At 44.4% G+C, this 16533-nt stretch overlaps 2 protein-coding genes across 2 annotated transcripts in view; one reads left to right on the top strand and one right to left on the bottom strand.

Annotated features, from left to right (window-relative positions):
* Nucleotides 1-16533, top strand: part of LOC308089090 (H-2 class II histocompatibility antigen, E-S beta chain-like) — a gene marked incomplete at its 3' end in the record, with an annotated part of 109715 nt that overhangs the window by 84797 nt on the left and 8385 nt on the right. The gene's annotated exons all lie outside the window — the stretch shown is intronic.
* On the bottom strand, nucleotides 8179-9326 carry LOC308088236 (UDP-glucuronosyltransferase 2C1-like; the record flags this gene model as incomplete). Its single annotated transcript, XM_080432642.1, is given in 2 exon segments — nucleotides 8179-8496; nucleotides 8502-9326. Coding segments are annotated over 2 exon segments (1143 nt in total).

Here is a 16533-nt window from a genome sequence, read left to right as displayed (position 1 = left end):
AAGATGATATACCAGAGTCGTGGATGTGCCTTACAAAGACAATGTAAAAGTGTTTTACCATAATTTGATGTAAATTTGATGTACACTATTCTGAATTATATTGTCTGTCAGTGTTAGTGAGTGATACTGTATCAATTATTATTCTATTAAAAAACAAATATCAACACAGCACAAACAAGTATGCCGTGTAAAACAAGACAATTTAAGATAGAAACCGGGTTGGATTTGCTGGGGGATGTGAAACTCTGCCTCTGCTTTTGAAATCCCCCCTCTGGTCATTCATTTTTATGGCAGGTGTGGATACACAGTAGCCTATTTTATCCCTGCTTCTGGTCAGATTGAATCAAATATATAATCAATATCTTGATTTATGTTTGATCAAATGTAACTATTTAATTAAACATGTATGTTAACCACTTCTTTTCAAAATTTGCCAAAAACAATCTTTTCATCACAAATAATTGTTAAAATAGCAGCTCTACAAGCTTACAACATGTGCATCGTGAGTTGTGACTCGTGACACGTTTGTGAGCGTGTAGATTAGAATCAGAATCAGAATCAGAAGACTTTATTGCCATGACATGTAGACATGTTAGGAATTTGGCAGAGACAGCGAGATCCCAAACCGACCCGACGCTGCCGCGACAGCGTCGCGACTGGTACCGACCCGGCGGCCGGGTCGGTACCGGTCGCGACCGGGTCGACGGACTACCGACAGAACCGACCTTTAACCGACGCACCGACGGTTTCACCGACGTTGCCACGGAAGCGTCGCGACCGGGCCGACGGTACCGACGCAGTACCGACGGTACCGACCTTTAAGCAACCTCCTACCGACCCGCCGACCGTGGACTGTGGCAGAGTTTTTTTTTTTTTTTTGCACATTGAAGTTGAGATTTCATTAAGCCAGATCTTTGTCAATTTTACTTCAATTCTTATCATTTTAATGTTTATATGATCTTTAAAGGTTATATTTTAATTTGGTATCAGTCATGATTTTTTTGTAATTTATTAAGATTTATTTCCTTATTTTCTCATGGCACCAAGTCAATTTCCGATCAATCTACCATATCTGCAGTCTTCTGGCACAGCTGTTCCCCCCCCCCACCTGCGTGCCCCCCCCCCCCCAGCCACCCCCCACCCACCGGGACCCCCCCCGGCCCCGGACCCCCCCCTCGGCCCAAGGTGCCACTCATAATAATGTTTTAATTTGCGCATTGACACTTTTTTTCCCCTTTTTTTCTGTAATTTATTTCCACGCGCGTAGTTACGCACGTAACATAATCTTTCTATCTATCTATCTATCTATCTATCTATCTATCTATCTACATATATATATATATATATATCTGTCAAGCGCTTTGCCATAATAGCCGATCTACAAGCTCCAGCGTTGGAGCTTGTAGATCGGCTACTTTTGGTGTGAGTGAGTGTGTTCCGACGGCCTGGGTCTGTCTGTCTGTCTGTCTGTCTGTCTGTCTGTCTGTCTGTCTAAAGTCCGCAGCCGTAACACACACACACACAAACACACATGCCCAACCCCGATCGCCACACGCCCCACCCCCCAAGGTGAATAAATAATTATGTAAGAAATTAAAATCCCTAAATCTATCTATCTAATCTATCTAATCTATCTACCTATCTATCTATCTATCTACATATATATATATATATATCTGTCAAGCTCTTTGCCATAATAGCCGATCTACAAGCTCCAACACCTCGCGCTGCAGGCGTTGTGACCTTGTAGATCGGCTACTTTTGGTGTGAGTGAGTGTGTTCCGACGGCCTGGGTCTGTCTGTCTGTCTGTCTGTCTGTCTGTCTGTCTGTCTAAAGTCCGCAGCCGTAACACACACACACACACAAACACACATGCCCAACCCCGATCGCCACACGCCCCCACCCCCCCAAGGTGAATAAATAATAATGTAAGAAATTAAAATCCCTAAATCTATCTATCTATCTATCTATCTATCTATCTATCTATCTATCTATCTATCTATCTATCTATCTATCTATCTATCTATCTATCTATCTCTATCTCTATCTCTATCTCTATCTATTCTATCTTTTGTTTACGTGGTCTGCTCTTTTTGCCAGACCCAAGGGGTCGGGCTTATATGAGGCTTTGTACCTGTTTCGTCCATACATGGGCATGGTCACTTTGTCCTCCGGCCCCAGTCCAAAAGAATTCTGTCCCCCAAAAAAGTCTGTCCATACATGGGCATAGAAGGGACACACGTCGTGCGAAGCCCGGCCATTCATGGGCATAGACACAGGCTGACACGTCATGTGAAGTCTGGCAGAACCAGGTCTCCTGGTCTTTTCCCCCTCTACACCGATAGCTCTCAAAAATAGCCGATCTACAACCTCACAACGCCTCACGCTGCGAGGCGTTGTGAGTAAATCCTCTAATAGTGACCTCTATTCAATTAAAAACCGGCCCTCTATTAATGACCGGGAGCGCCTTGAAATAAGCAATTAAAAGCCTCCCTTCTAATAGAAGCCGACCCTTCTATTACAATCCTCTTTTTTCCACTCTTTTTTTTAAAGTCTGAAGACTCTCGCCTTGGCTACTATATACGCCTGCCGTCGGTTCAAATCACAGTGACACAGAGTAATGTATAAGACAACATTTCAGTAAAGTACTTGAGTAAATGTACTTAGTTACTTTACACCTCTGCAGACGAGCTGCTCAGCGTCCGTTCTGGGCGATCAGCGTTGCAAGATTCTGCGAGAGATTAAGCAACACTGCTAGTGGCAACGAGGTCTATATGAAAACAAGCCGCGACCACCTGTAAATGCACGTTACTTGTCTGCAGAAGTATTCCATGCACTTTCTCTCTCCCTCTCTCTCTCTCTCTCTCTCTCTCTCCCTCTCTCCTCTCTGGGGTCCACGGCCAAATAAGCTACATATAATTTGTGGGGTTCCTGACAGCATGAAGGTGCCCCCCCCTCCTCTGAATGGTACAACTACCGTAACAGCGGAATTTTACACGTGCGTAATTACGCACGTATACGTGCATGTTGTAACATAATAATACACAACGTGTACTGTACCTATATAGCTCACTGTAGGCTAACATTCTTGAAGGTTGAAGTTCATCCATGACTGTCATGATATGACATTGATGTTTCAGGGCTAAACTCGTTCATGATTAGGCTACGCCGTTCTCAAATAGATTAGCCAAAATAAATAAAATACTGCGGCACTTGGGTATGCACGTTTTATTACTTGATGCTTTGATAAGGGCAGTCAATCCACATAATCAAAGCTGTAACGTTATGCGTTATGATCATATCAATCAATGAAATTTGATATTAAAGAAAGAAATTAACTTTCTGTGCCAATTTAACTTAATAAAATGTATTTTCATTCTTGGTTTATTTAAAGCAACACCCTAATACACAGTCCGTGTATTATGGCCGGTCCAGTAAAGCAGCTGTACAATGTAATCAAAATGTTTTAAAATGTCCAAATTTCATACAAATATTTTGAAATAACCAGATCTACAAGCTCACACAAGCGATGCATTGTGACATTGTAGATTGGATTGATGCCAATGAAAGTTATTAGCAGAACCTTTTTTTTTCTTCGAATTTTTATTATTTTATTTTGTTGACTTCAGAGCCATGTTGAACAGCTGTGCCAGAAGACTGCAGATATGGTCGATTGATCGGAAATTGACTTGGTGCCATGAGAAAATAAGGAAATAAATCTTAATAAATTACAAAAAAATCATGACTGATACCAAATAAAAATATAACCTTTAAAGATCATATAAACATTAAAATGATAAGAATTGAAGTAAAATTGACAAAGATCTGGCTTAATGAAATCTCAACTTCAATGTGCAAAAAATAAAAAAAAACTCCGCCACAGTCCACGGTCGGCGGGTCGGTAGGAGGTTGCTTAAAGGTCGGTACCGTCGTTACTGCGTCGGTACCGTCGACCCGGTCGCTACGCTTCCGTGGCAACGTCGGTGAAAGCGTCGGTGCGTCGGTTAAAGGTCGGTTCTGTCGGTAGTCCGCCGACCCGGTCGCGACCGGTACCGACCCGGCCGCCGGGTCGGTACCGGTCGCGACGCTGTCGCGGCCTACACCGACGCAACCGGCACTGTCGCGGCCTGAACCGAAACCGTCGCGGCCTGCACCGACGCAACCGGCGCTGCCATGATGCAGTCGCTACCCGCCTTCATGGCACCGCAACGTGTATTTCTGATCCATCGACCATATGCACTCTTCTGGTGCAGCTCTTCCCCTCCCCCCCCCACCTGCGTGCCCACCCCCACCGGGACCACCCCCCGGACCCCCCCACCAAGCCGAGGGGGTGACTTATAACAATTGTAGATCAGCATATTTTGCGCATGAGACAGAGAGCAGTTGAGATTTCATTCGCCATCATCATCTCTGGCATTTGTACTTGAATTCAAAAAAAAAAAATGTTTCTATGATCTGACAAGTTTATATTTTGATTTGCTATCATTCTAGTTTATTATTATTTATTTTCTGTCTTTATCTAACGATATCAATCAGATTTTTGCCACGTGCGTAATTACGCACGTAACATAATAATACACAACGTCTACTGTACATATAGCCCATTGTAACCCATATAAACCTACCCTAAAAAAAAGGCGTGTCTGTGTGTCTGTCTGTCTATCTTTAAATCTATCTAAATATCTATCATCTATCTATCTATCCCCCCCCCCCATAAATAATATCAGTCCAGTAATGACAGCCCCGAATGTAAGCTCCCAACACCATGATTAGCAACACGTTGTTCAACAAATAGCAGATCTACAAGCTCAGTTATTGTGAGCTTGTAGATCTGCTATTTTCAAATAGCGTATGTATAAAATAGGTGTGAAGTGGTTATTGTATGGTTCATAATATAATAATTTATATCTGCGAAGTGTAGGATTATTATAATTATTATTCTTATATTATAATTAAGAAAAGCGCATCGGTTAGTGTGATTGAGTGCCTCCCACGGCCTGGGTCTGTCTGTCTGTCTGTCTGTCTGTCTGTCTGTCTGTCTGTCTGTTGCATTTGACCAATGAAATGAATGAATTCCTAATTTATGCACGTGAAAACAGAATTACAAGCTCACAACACGTGTGGATGCAATGAGTTGTGAGTTTATAGATCAGATATGTTCAGCCCCACCTACGAGGTTTATTGACCAATCATACGTCCCAAGCTTAATTTATGGACGTAACATCACAGATTTACAAGCTAACAACGCGTCTCTCCCATGAGCATTGAAGCTTGAAGATCTGTTTCGTTTGTTGATCACACAGACAGCTCCCAAAGTCCACGCCTGCTTTCTTATTTATTTCATATACCTCAGGACACCTACGGTATTCAATGGGCAGTCGTTTGAAGATCGCGCAAGAATTAACAGCTAAACTGTAGATAGATAGATAGATAGATAGATAGATAGATAGATTGATTGATTTAGGGATTTTAATCTAATTTATTATGTGTGCGTGTGCGTTTGTGTGTGTGTGTTACTGCCACGGACTTCTGCCAGGCAGACAGACAGACAGACAGACAGACAGACAGACAGACAGAGGCCTTCGAAGCACACTCACTCACACCAAAAATAGAGTGGGCATTAGAGACATGTGGGCACTTGGAAGAGTGTATCCAATTTAAACATCCGCAGAGATGAGAATTACGTATCTGCCCGTCCGTCCGTCGTCCGTCCAACAGACAGACAGACAGACAGACAGACAGACAGACAGACCCAGCCAGGCCGTGGGAGCGCACTCAATCACACTAACCGATGGCTTACTTGAATTATAATATAATAATATTAATTATAATAATCCTACACTTCGCAGATATTAATTATTATATTATGAACCATACAATAACCACTTCAGCCCGATTTTATACAAACGCTATTTGAAAATAGCAGATCTACAAGCTCACAATAACCGAGCTTGTAGATCTGCTATTTGTTGAACAACGTGATGTTAATCACCGCGTCGGGAGCTTACATTGGGGGCTGTCATTATTGCTGGACTGATATTATTTATGGGGGGGGGGGGCAGCTGTATATATTGCTGGAGATAGATCGATAGATAGATATTTAGATCGATTTAAAGACAGACAGACAGACAGACAGACAGACAGATCGATCTACAAGCCAATCTACAAGCTCCTCGAAGCGCAAGGCGTTGTGAGCATGTAGATCGGCTATTTTTTTGGCAGAGAGCTATCGGTGGATGGAAAAATATATACAATATAAGGGGTCCCTGCTTCATCTCTCTCTCAGCTAGGGGGTCCTTGGGCTGAAAACCCTTGTGACAGATGATAGATTAATTGACAGATAGATACATAGATAGATACATAGATAGATAAATAGATAGATGCATAGATAGATAGACAGATAGATTATGTTACGTGGTGGAAATAAATTACAGAAAATAAGACAATAAATTACTGATACCAAATGAAAACATAAACTTTACAGATCATATAAACATTGAAATTATAAGAATTCAAGTAAAATTCAGAAAGATCTGGCCGAATGAAATCTCAACTGCTCTGTTTATTACGCGCGTGTAAATAAATGAAAGAAAATAAGAAAATAAATGATAATAAATGATAATAAATTCATGCCTGACACCAAATGAAAGTATAAACTTTACAGATCATATAAACATTAAAATTATAAGAATTGAAGTAGAATTGCCAGAGATCTGGCCGAATGAAATCTCAACTGCTCTCTGTCTCATGCGCAAAATATACAATTACTATGAGTCACTTGGGTGGGGGGGGGGGGGGGTCCCGGTGGGGGGGGTGGGGGCACGCAGGTGGGGGGGGGGGGGGGGGGAGCTGCGCCAGAAGAGTGCAGATATGGTCGATGGATCAGAAATTGACGTTGCGGTGCCATGAAGGTTCGACTCCGTTGGTGGGTCGGTATGGGGGTCGGCGGGTAGCGACTGCATCATGGCAGCGTCGGCGGGGTCGGCGACGGTGTCGGTTGCGTCGGCGCAGGCCGCGACGGCGTCGGTTGGGTCGGTTGGGTTGCGACGGCGTCGGTTCAGTCGCCACGGCGTCGGTTGGGTTGCCACGGCGTCGGTTGAGCCGCGACGGCGTCATGGCAGCGTCGGGTCGGTTTGGGATCTCGCTCTTCCTGGAATTTGGTTTGATGCTATTTGTTGTACACATAAGACTATAGTATAACATTCTCATTAAGACCTTAAACAGGATAATAAGGTATTAACCAGAATGCCTTGTGCATCTAGCCTAAGGTATAGGCTTAACCATCACACCAGAATGAAATGTTTGGAGCGGGGGAGTCTGGTGCAACGCTCAGGTCCTGGACCTGGTGAGACGGAGGAGGAGCCCGGCCAGGAGGCCATCCACAGAGCCTAGTCCCTCCACGTGCCAGAGCCTCTCCTCTCCCCCATTCCTGGCAGAGTAGTTTCGGACAAGCGTATTGAGTGGCCCTGTCTTTCCCTATTTAGGACTGACCGTGGGTAGCTACCTGGGACGTAAGTCGGGGCTTGATCAACCCTGGCTGGGTCACCTGGGCGAGGGTGTATGTTGCGAGACCCGAAACATCCTATGACCCCAGGCTACAACACTGATGATACGTCCCAGGTGCATCCATGTGATGTTTTTTCGTTATTATTTCCAATTCCATAGTGTAAAATAATACCCGTCAGAGTTCCATAGATTTTGTCTCCCCCCCCCCCCCCCTCCTCCGACAAAATCTTGCCCCCCCCTACTGACAGAGGCTAAAATCGCGTGTGTGTGTGTGTGTGTGTGTGTGTGTGATAAGCTACATTTATCCTGGGTAAATAAATAATAATAATAAAAAAACACCCCCATAAAGTCAGTATGTTGTAACACTGGAGCAAAGCCACTGGAGCAAAGAAATGTTGGTTGTACATTTTTTTAAAAAGACATTTGTAACAACAGAATAATAGTGAGTTGTGCAGGTGAGATTTATAAAACCTTGTCTTCGAATTATATATATTTTGTTTTCAATTTAAGTTCAGGTTACTACAAATGTTGTTATAATTCCCTTACACACATGTTGCAACACTTGAATCATTCTCTTTTCGCTTTGCTCCTGCAAAACACCTTACGACACAAAAGCCTGATCACTGAAATATGGACAATTATTGCCAGTGAAACAGCTGCCATCAGAAAGGCTACAACATCGATCGAACGGTACTGAATCGTGGACATCTTGTACGACTCCAGATCCAGAACACGGCCTGGTCTAGAGGTTTCATGGGCTGGTCCCTGTGCAGCCTCGACAGCCTCTGCATGTTCTCCTTGTAGGAGGGCTCATGAAGGACCTCCTTCAACGCTTCCAGGAAGTTGTCTTCGTTTATTGTGCCGATATCCACTACTTTGGCTACGCCCTTTGCTTCCATCCTGTTCATGTTGTCTTCCTGGTCGCCCAGGATAGGCAGACCGACCAAAGGAACGCCATGGTAAATGGCCTCCTGGATTCCATTGGTGCCTCAAACACAAACACTCTGGTCTTGGGGTGGCCCAAGAGGTCCTTCTGGGGCAACCAGTCGAAGACCAAGGTGTTGTTCCCCAGGGTTGACGGTCTCCCGCCGGTGTGCCTCCAGATCACCTTCTGCGGCAATCGGGCAAAGGCCGCCGCGATGGCCTCCGTAACGTCCTCGGGGACCTTTCCGATGAAGGAGCCCAGAGTCATCACGACAACCCCGTGTTCTCCGGAACTCTGGACAAAGTCCTCCAGATGTTGAGGGAGAGGCTCGGAGGGCTTGCACTGCCAACCTTGCATGTAGACGACGTTAGGCATGGTGGGGCGAGGGTATTCAAAGGTAAAGTCGCTTCTCATCAGCCAGATATCCGCCGCCTGGAAGAGCTCGATATAATTGACGTCGGGGCCGAAGTAACGGTGAACGAATGCCGTGTAGAGGCTGTCTGACATATATGCATATTGAATGCGCGTAAAAAGGTAGAAAAGTGCGTTTTTGATTCGTTGGGGAAATGTCATCTTGTCCGTCAGCATGGAATTGGGGACTGGGACATAGGAGAGGGGACAGGGGGCGATGAGATCGTGCACCTCCCCTTGGACGGTCCACCTGGCACTGAGGACCAGAGGAAGACGGGCCAACATCTGCCCCGGCCCCACCGGATTCGTCAAAACCATGTCATACTTAGCGTCCTGGAGACGCTTCATCATTTCACTGTCCTCAAAAACAATCTCCATTGTCTGAACTGAGGCTTTCAACATCTCATAGAAGTTATTCACAAATTCCCATTCGCTTGCCATGCGAGCCCAAACCGAGGAACCGTCCCGCCTCAGGTTCACCATCCTCGCCACGACCGCTCCGAAGAACTCCTCGTCGCCGGCGCCGTGGAAGTCGACCGTGACGGTGTCGTAGTGAGGGGAGTCCGGCCTCTGGAGTGCAGCTCTTCAACGATGACTTTCATGTTGATCCAAAGGCTTCCCTCGCCAGAGTTTCCTGCCATCCACGAGCGGCGTGGAACAAGAAAAAGAGGAGGAAAAAAAGCCTCAAATGAGGCCGGCACTAACCTAACCCTAATCCTAACCCTAAAACCGACATAAATAAACAAAAAACTGGGGGAAAAACTGACCCAATCCGCCCAGAACCGCGGAAGATTTTCGCGCGCGCGCGGGGGTCCTCATGAGGCGCGTGGGCCGGTACAAATATGTCCCACCCAACTGGGAATGGCTTCCGACGGCTCTGCTTCACACTAGATAACAGCGTGAGTGGGATAAAACCAATATATCGCCACTGTCGAGCAGAAACCTCTTATCTCCATATTTTAACGTTTAATAATAGTTTTTTCTCTGTATATTAACGGCCTATACTTGATCATACCACAGCATCCCACAAAAGCATCAAAAGTAGCAGTGTTTCGAGCTTGTACATCTGCTACTGTTATTTATTTATTTTTTAATCCTGAAAAGTAACAGTTTTGGACATATGAGGTTTCCACACGACAGAAACGATATCATTTGTTAAGGACGTTATTCCACGGTTCCACTTCTATGCCCAGGATGAGTGCTCATAGGATGAGCTCATAAGCGTTAAGGAGTAGGCACTGAACTCCCCAACTGCTCAGTGGCCAACAACAGTATAAGACTATGGTCTGTCTGTCTGTCTGTCTGTCTGTCTGTCTGTCTGTCTGTCTGTCTGTCTGTCTGTCTGTCTGTCTGTCTGTCTGTCTGTCTGTCTGTCTGTCTGTCTGTCTGTCTGTCTGTCTGTCTGTCTGTCTGTCTGTCTGTCTGTCTGTCTGTCTGTCTGTCTGTCTGTCTGTCTGTCTGTCTGTCTGTCTGTCTGTCTGTCTGTCTGTCTGTCTGTCTGTCTGTCTGTCTGTCTGTCTGTCTGTCTGTCTGTCTGTCTGTCTGTCTGTCTGTCTGTCTGTCTGTCTGTCTGTCTGTCTGTCTGTCTGTCTGTCTGTCTGTCTGTCTGTCTGTCTGTCTGTCTGTCTGTCTGTCTGTCTGTCTGTCTGTCTGTCTGTCTGTCTGTCTGTCTGTCTGTCTGTCTGTCTGTCTGTCTGTCTGTCTGTCTGTCTGTCTGTCTGTCTGTCTGTCTGTCTGTCTGTCTGTCTGTCTGTCTGTCTGTCTGTCTGTCTGTCTGTCTGTCTGTCTGTCTGTCTGTCTGTCTGTCTGTCTGTCTGTCTGTCTGTCTGTCTGTCTGTCTGTCTGTCTGTCTGTCTGTCTGTCTGTCTGTCTGTCTGTCTGTCTGTCTGTCTGTCTGTCTGTCTGTCTGTCTGTCTGTCTGTCTGTCTGTCTGTCTGTCTGTCTGTCTGTCTGTCTGTCTGTCTGTCTGTCTGTCTGTCTGTCTGTCTGTCTGTCTGTCTGTCTGTCTGTCTGTCTGTCTGTCTGTCTGTCTGTCTGTCTGTCTGTCTGTCTGTCTGTCTGTCTGTCTGTCTGTCTGTCTGTCTGTCTGTCTGTCTGTCTGTCTGTCTGTCTGTCTGTCTGTCTGTCTGTCTGTCTGTCTGTCTGTCTGTCTGTCTGTCTGTCTGTCTGTCTGTCTGTCTGTCTGTCTGTCTGTCTGTCTGTCTGTCTGTCTGTCTGTCTGTCTGTCTGTCTGTCTGTCTGTCTGTCTGTCTGTCTGTCTGTCTGTCTGTCTGTCTGTCTGTCTGTCTGTCTGTCTGTCTGTCTGTCTGTCTGTCTGTCTGTCTGTCTGTCTGTCTGTCTGTCTGTCTGTCTGTCTGTCTGTGTGTGTGTGTGTGCGCGCGTGCGTGTATCTACCGTGCAGGGCATTGTTGAAAACGAGCATGTGTGCTCAGCTACGTTTACCCTGGGTAAATAAATACCTGGTCACCTCTGTTTTTTTACCTGGTCACCTCTGTTTTTTAACCTGGTCACCTCTGGTTTTTAACCTGGTCACCTCTGGTTTTTAACCTGGTCACCTCTGGTTTTTAACCTGGTCACCTCTGGTTTTTAACCTGGTCACCTCTGGTTTTTAACCTGGTCACCTCTGGTTTTTAGCCTGGTCACCTCTGGTTTTTAGCCTGGTCACCTCTGGTTTACCTGTTCACCTCTGGTTTTTAGCCTGGTCACCTCTGGTTTTTAACCTGGTCACCTCTGGTTTTTAACCTGGTCACCTCAGTTTTTTTAGCCTGGTCACCTCTGGTTTTTAGCCTGGTCACCTCTGGTTTACCTGGTCACCTCTGGTTTTTAGCCTCTGGTTTTTAACCTGGTCACCTCTGGTTTTTAACCTGGTCACCTCTGTTTTTTAACCTGGTCACCTCTGGTTTTTAGCCTGGTCACCTCTGGGTTTCAGTAGGTTTAGGTGCAGATTTGACTTTGTGTGCTTCATCACGATCATCAAGCTTGCATACAAGAAGGCGCTGCTCACCGACGGAGTATACCGACAGCCCACGCTGGAGTGGACAGTGGTGGGAAAAGTACTCAAATGTTTTACTTAAATAAAAGTATCAATACTGCAATCTAGAAGTACTCTGTTACAAGTGAAAGTCTGGTGCTTGTGTCCATGGAGGTCTGGGTGACATGCTTGTTGTATCATGAGGACATATGACTTGATTTTGTGGATGTAATCTTGCTGCACCTGTAATACCGTATTTCGTCACCTTGCTAAACTAATGGCCTAAGTCATTTTTTGAGGAAAATTTTATTTTTGCCTAAGTCAGCTCCTCATGACACTGGCCACCTCTGGTAAAATCGCCCATCTCCTAATTGAAAAGGATCATGCTGTTCACTCCCCTTTTAGTATAATGGCCTAACTCCCTAGTGTGACTTAGGCCAAAATAGGCCTTTTTTTTGGCCTAATTCACATGGTTTTGTGACTTAAGCCAAATTATTTACTGATTTAGGCCATTTTGTAATTTGTTTTGCTTTTTTTTTTGGCCTAAGTCAGATTTAATCCTATTTAAATCTCTTATGTTACATAACTGACAGACAGTGTTATTTCCATTTAAATAGTCATAATTTGTTATAAACATTTTGGGTGAAATGATTAAGAAATATCATATAGTTTTGTTTTGGATCAGTTTTTAATTTTTCCTGAAAAACTTAAAAAAATTTCACCCAGTGTGAAGTGAGCGGTGCTATTTATGTGTTATTAATTTCATCATGCATATCGGTAGCCAATCACAGCAGTCCTGCGAAGTGACGTGCTTACATTTTTTACATTATTATTAATTTCATCATGCGTCTCGCTAGCCAATCACAGTGCGTCTGCGAGGTTTGAAGTTAATTTCATCATGTGTCTCGCTAGCCAATCACAGCACGTCCTGCAAAGCTTAGCCTATGGGCGTGTTTTCCACAGCATGGCGTCACAGCGAAAGACACATTTTCACGACGGAAAGAAAAACTTTCACCACGGATGGGTCCTAAACCCTCTTATAGGAGCGGTTGCACCGCTCAAAAATGACTTAGGCCATTAGTTTAGCAAGGCGACGATTTGTGTCCTTGTATGCAATTTCCCTTTTTTGGACATAAATAAATTGGTAAAATGTCTGTCTGTCAACTTTTAAATTACATCAGATTTAAAGTGTCCATATTGACATGAGCAACACGTTGACATTACCAACAAGAGTCAAATAAAACAAACAAACAATACATGAATACATAATAATGTACAGTCTGTCAGGTTGTTGACATCAACATGTGTCTCTAGTAACTGGTGATGTTTAATAAAAGAATAATTGTGATTGGCTGCTGGGTGAATCAGGAAGTGAAATTCAAGTTTGAGTTTCCAGTCCGAAGCCTCAGTGGTGAGTTCAACCACACATGCGCGCGCGCACGCACGCACACACACACACACACACACACACACACACACACACACACACACACACACACACACACACACACACACACACACACACACACACACACACACACACCTCTCATGTGACACTATATGATCACATGACCAGTGTGTTTTTAAAGACATTTGATGGTTTCAGCAGTGAGATGTAATGAGGCTTGAATTGATGTTTAATGAACATGTGCAGCATTTTACCAGCAACGCTGAACAGACACACACACACACACACACACAAACACACGCACACGCACACGCACACGCACACGCACACACACACACACACACACACACACACACACACACACACCTCTGAAGTAACACTTTGATCACAAGACGTGATGGTTTCATCAGTGAGATGTAATGAGGCTTGGATTAGAGGAGCGTCTGTGAGTTAATTGTACAGAGGTTCCCGGTTTGATTCCTGACTCCTCCTGGCTCAACCCTGGCTTCATGTTGAAGTGTCCTTGAGCAAGGCACTGAACCCCTAACTGCTTCTGATGAGCAGGTTGGAGGAAAGCCTGGTATTCATTCTTAAACTGAGACCTGTGATCCGGTTTAGAAAAAAGGGGGAAAAAAACAATGTTGTTCCGGTGGTTGGTTCCGGTTTGTGTCACATTGTTTTTGTTCCCCACATAATGTGAATCAGTTCGTTTAGTCTCGCTAGTCGCGCTACGAGTTAGAATAAAAGATGAACATACCAAACCATTATTATACCAAAAGAAACGATACGATTATACCAAACTAAACAAGTTTTAAACTAGGGGAATCATTTTGAAGGCGCACAGCGCTGGAGGTCCCGGTCGTGGGTTCCGGCCGCCTGATGACGTAAAGTTATTTCCACTCCAGACCGGACCAGAAACCTGAAAACGGTATTTGATCCCAGGCTACCTTTCGCTCCAAGATGTCACAGAATCACAATCATCTTTATTGTCACATCACAGGTTAAAGGTGTAAAGAAGTGGGTGAAATTATTTTTTGTACAGCTCCATCATTTAGTTATAGTTATTTTCAGAAAGAGAAAGAAGAGCAGACGGGGGAGGGGCAAGGAGAGAATAAAAGAATAATTAAACAAAGATATTTACATACAGTATGTACATGAGGTTAGACATAAGGTGCATAAGGTACAGTAAGTACATGAGGAGACATAAGGTGCATCAGCAGCAGCTATACTGTTCATGATATGTGCAATAATCCAGACTGTCCTCTTTCCAGAAACAGATGATGTAACATCATATCTTTAATCTGATTGGCTGATTCTTCTGAACTAAAGAACGAGACCTCCTTCATTCTCTTTCAGACTCCAGAACTTCTCCTTCACTAAACATCTGTTTATTCTCATCTGTTTATTCTCATCTGTTTATTCTCATCTGTTTATTCTCATCTGTTTATTCCCATCTATCAAATTCAGTTCAGTTTTAATCAGTGATGATAAAGATTACAGCCAACCTACTCATCCTCTCCTCTGTGCTTCATGTCAAAGCGATCCCACGAAGTAAGTACATTATATTTATGTTATTATATAATATATATATGTATATCTACTGTTATAAACCACACATGAACGATGCACAATACAAACAAATGACACACACACACGCACACGCACACGCAGGGCCGCATTAACCGTGGAACTTAGTGGAACTTGTGTTCCACGGCCTGCAGCCTGCAGGGCCCTGTGAGAATGATAGACAGTTTAGACACTGCACGTGCACACATAGACATAAAAGGGGGCTTGAGCCCCTGCCCTTTTACCCGTTGGTAAAAAGGTGCCCTCTCCAGACCATGAATTATAGCCGATCTACAAGCTCACAACGCGTCCCAGCGCGACGAGTTGTGAGCTTGTAGATCGTCTATTTTCGGTACGCGATACAGCGCGCAACGAAGTATGTCCAATCGAAACCTAACCCTGCCGGGCGCACGCACTCACATGTCCATTGTCCATTCAATGAGGAGAGCAGACGCACACAGAGAAGCGCAGACAATCAGTGATCCGTCTCAATTTGAGACAGATACAGTAGGTAGATGTGGATTACAAATAATTATACTGTTCATTTCCTCTCTCTCTCGCTCTTTATCTAATATAGCCTTAGATAAAGACTCTAGATGTATTTTATCGATTTTACTATGTTTTATCTCTACGAGAGTCTTATCTACCTACCACCCCCCGATTGCCCTGGAATGTCAGCTCCAAAGACCGTACTTCTCCAAACATGTACAAATGCTAAATATAAGGTGCTTACCCGCTTGCCCCAAATGTTAACTCGGTGTAAGGCGTATTTGTGCAATGTATTAGTCCATATCTTTCAATAAAGAAGTGTTTTAATCCCGTCTGTGGCCAATTCTGTCGGTTCCCAATAGCGGTGGTGACGGGGCGCATCCGGTGAAATCCGGAATTACACTCAATGTAAACAGGAAATAAACGAGGGGGGAAAATGGCGTTCAGCCACAGACGGGAACAAAACACTTATTTATTAAAAAATATGGACTAATACATTACACAAACAGAACGGACACCGAGTTAATATTTGGGGCAAGCGGGTAAGCACCTTATATTTAGCATTTGTCCATGTTTGGAGAAGTACGGGCTTTGGAGCTGATATTCCAGGGTAATCTGGGGGGGTGGTAGATAAGACTCTCGTAGAGATAAAGGATATCAAAATCGATAAAATACATCTACGAGAGCCTTCAGTATTTAAGGCTACTTAAATACTTAATAACTGAAACTGCTCATTTTACATTGTTAACCAGCAATTTAAGGCTATACTGGATTGTTAGGGCAGGCTGGGTGGTTGTTGTGGCTGTTCTGGCAAAGATTGTTTTTTGTCAATGTGATCAGGGCAAGAAGGTTGTGTCCCACTGTTGTAGAGTAATATGCTGAATTGCTCATATAGATCATCAGTGACAGTAACTTTTGTATGAATATTGTTCATGTTTGTTTCAGTATAACTCTCGAATCGATTCATAGTGTTAATTTAAAATGAGATATTCCTCTATATCTGGGTAGAAATGTAATCTAATGTCCTGTAATGCCCTTTTGAAATTCCAGCCCCTGCCTCTCCAAATCCCTCTGCACGTCTCTTTATAGCAGAAACGGACTGTTGGAAAGGCTGTGCTGTGCCCTGTGTCTGTGCAGTGTGACTGTCAGCGCCGCTCGTGCTGGCGGTGGCACATGCACCGAACGCACGTGCGGTGCGCGTTCATTCGCTGGGCGCGCGAACGCACCCGATATTGTCCGATTAATGTTGAGGGGGG

Source organism: Gymnoscopelus braueri (genome assembly GCF_963280865.1).
Source record: "Gymnoscopelus braueri genome assembly, chromosome: 7".
Classification (NCBI taxonomy): domain Eukaryota; kingdom Metazoa; phylum Chordata; class Actinopteri; order Myctophiformes; family Myctophidae; genus Gymnoscopelus; species Gymnoscopelus braueri.
This window is presented reverse-complemented; position numbering and strand designations above follow the sequence as displayed.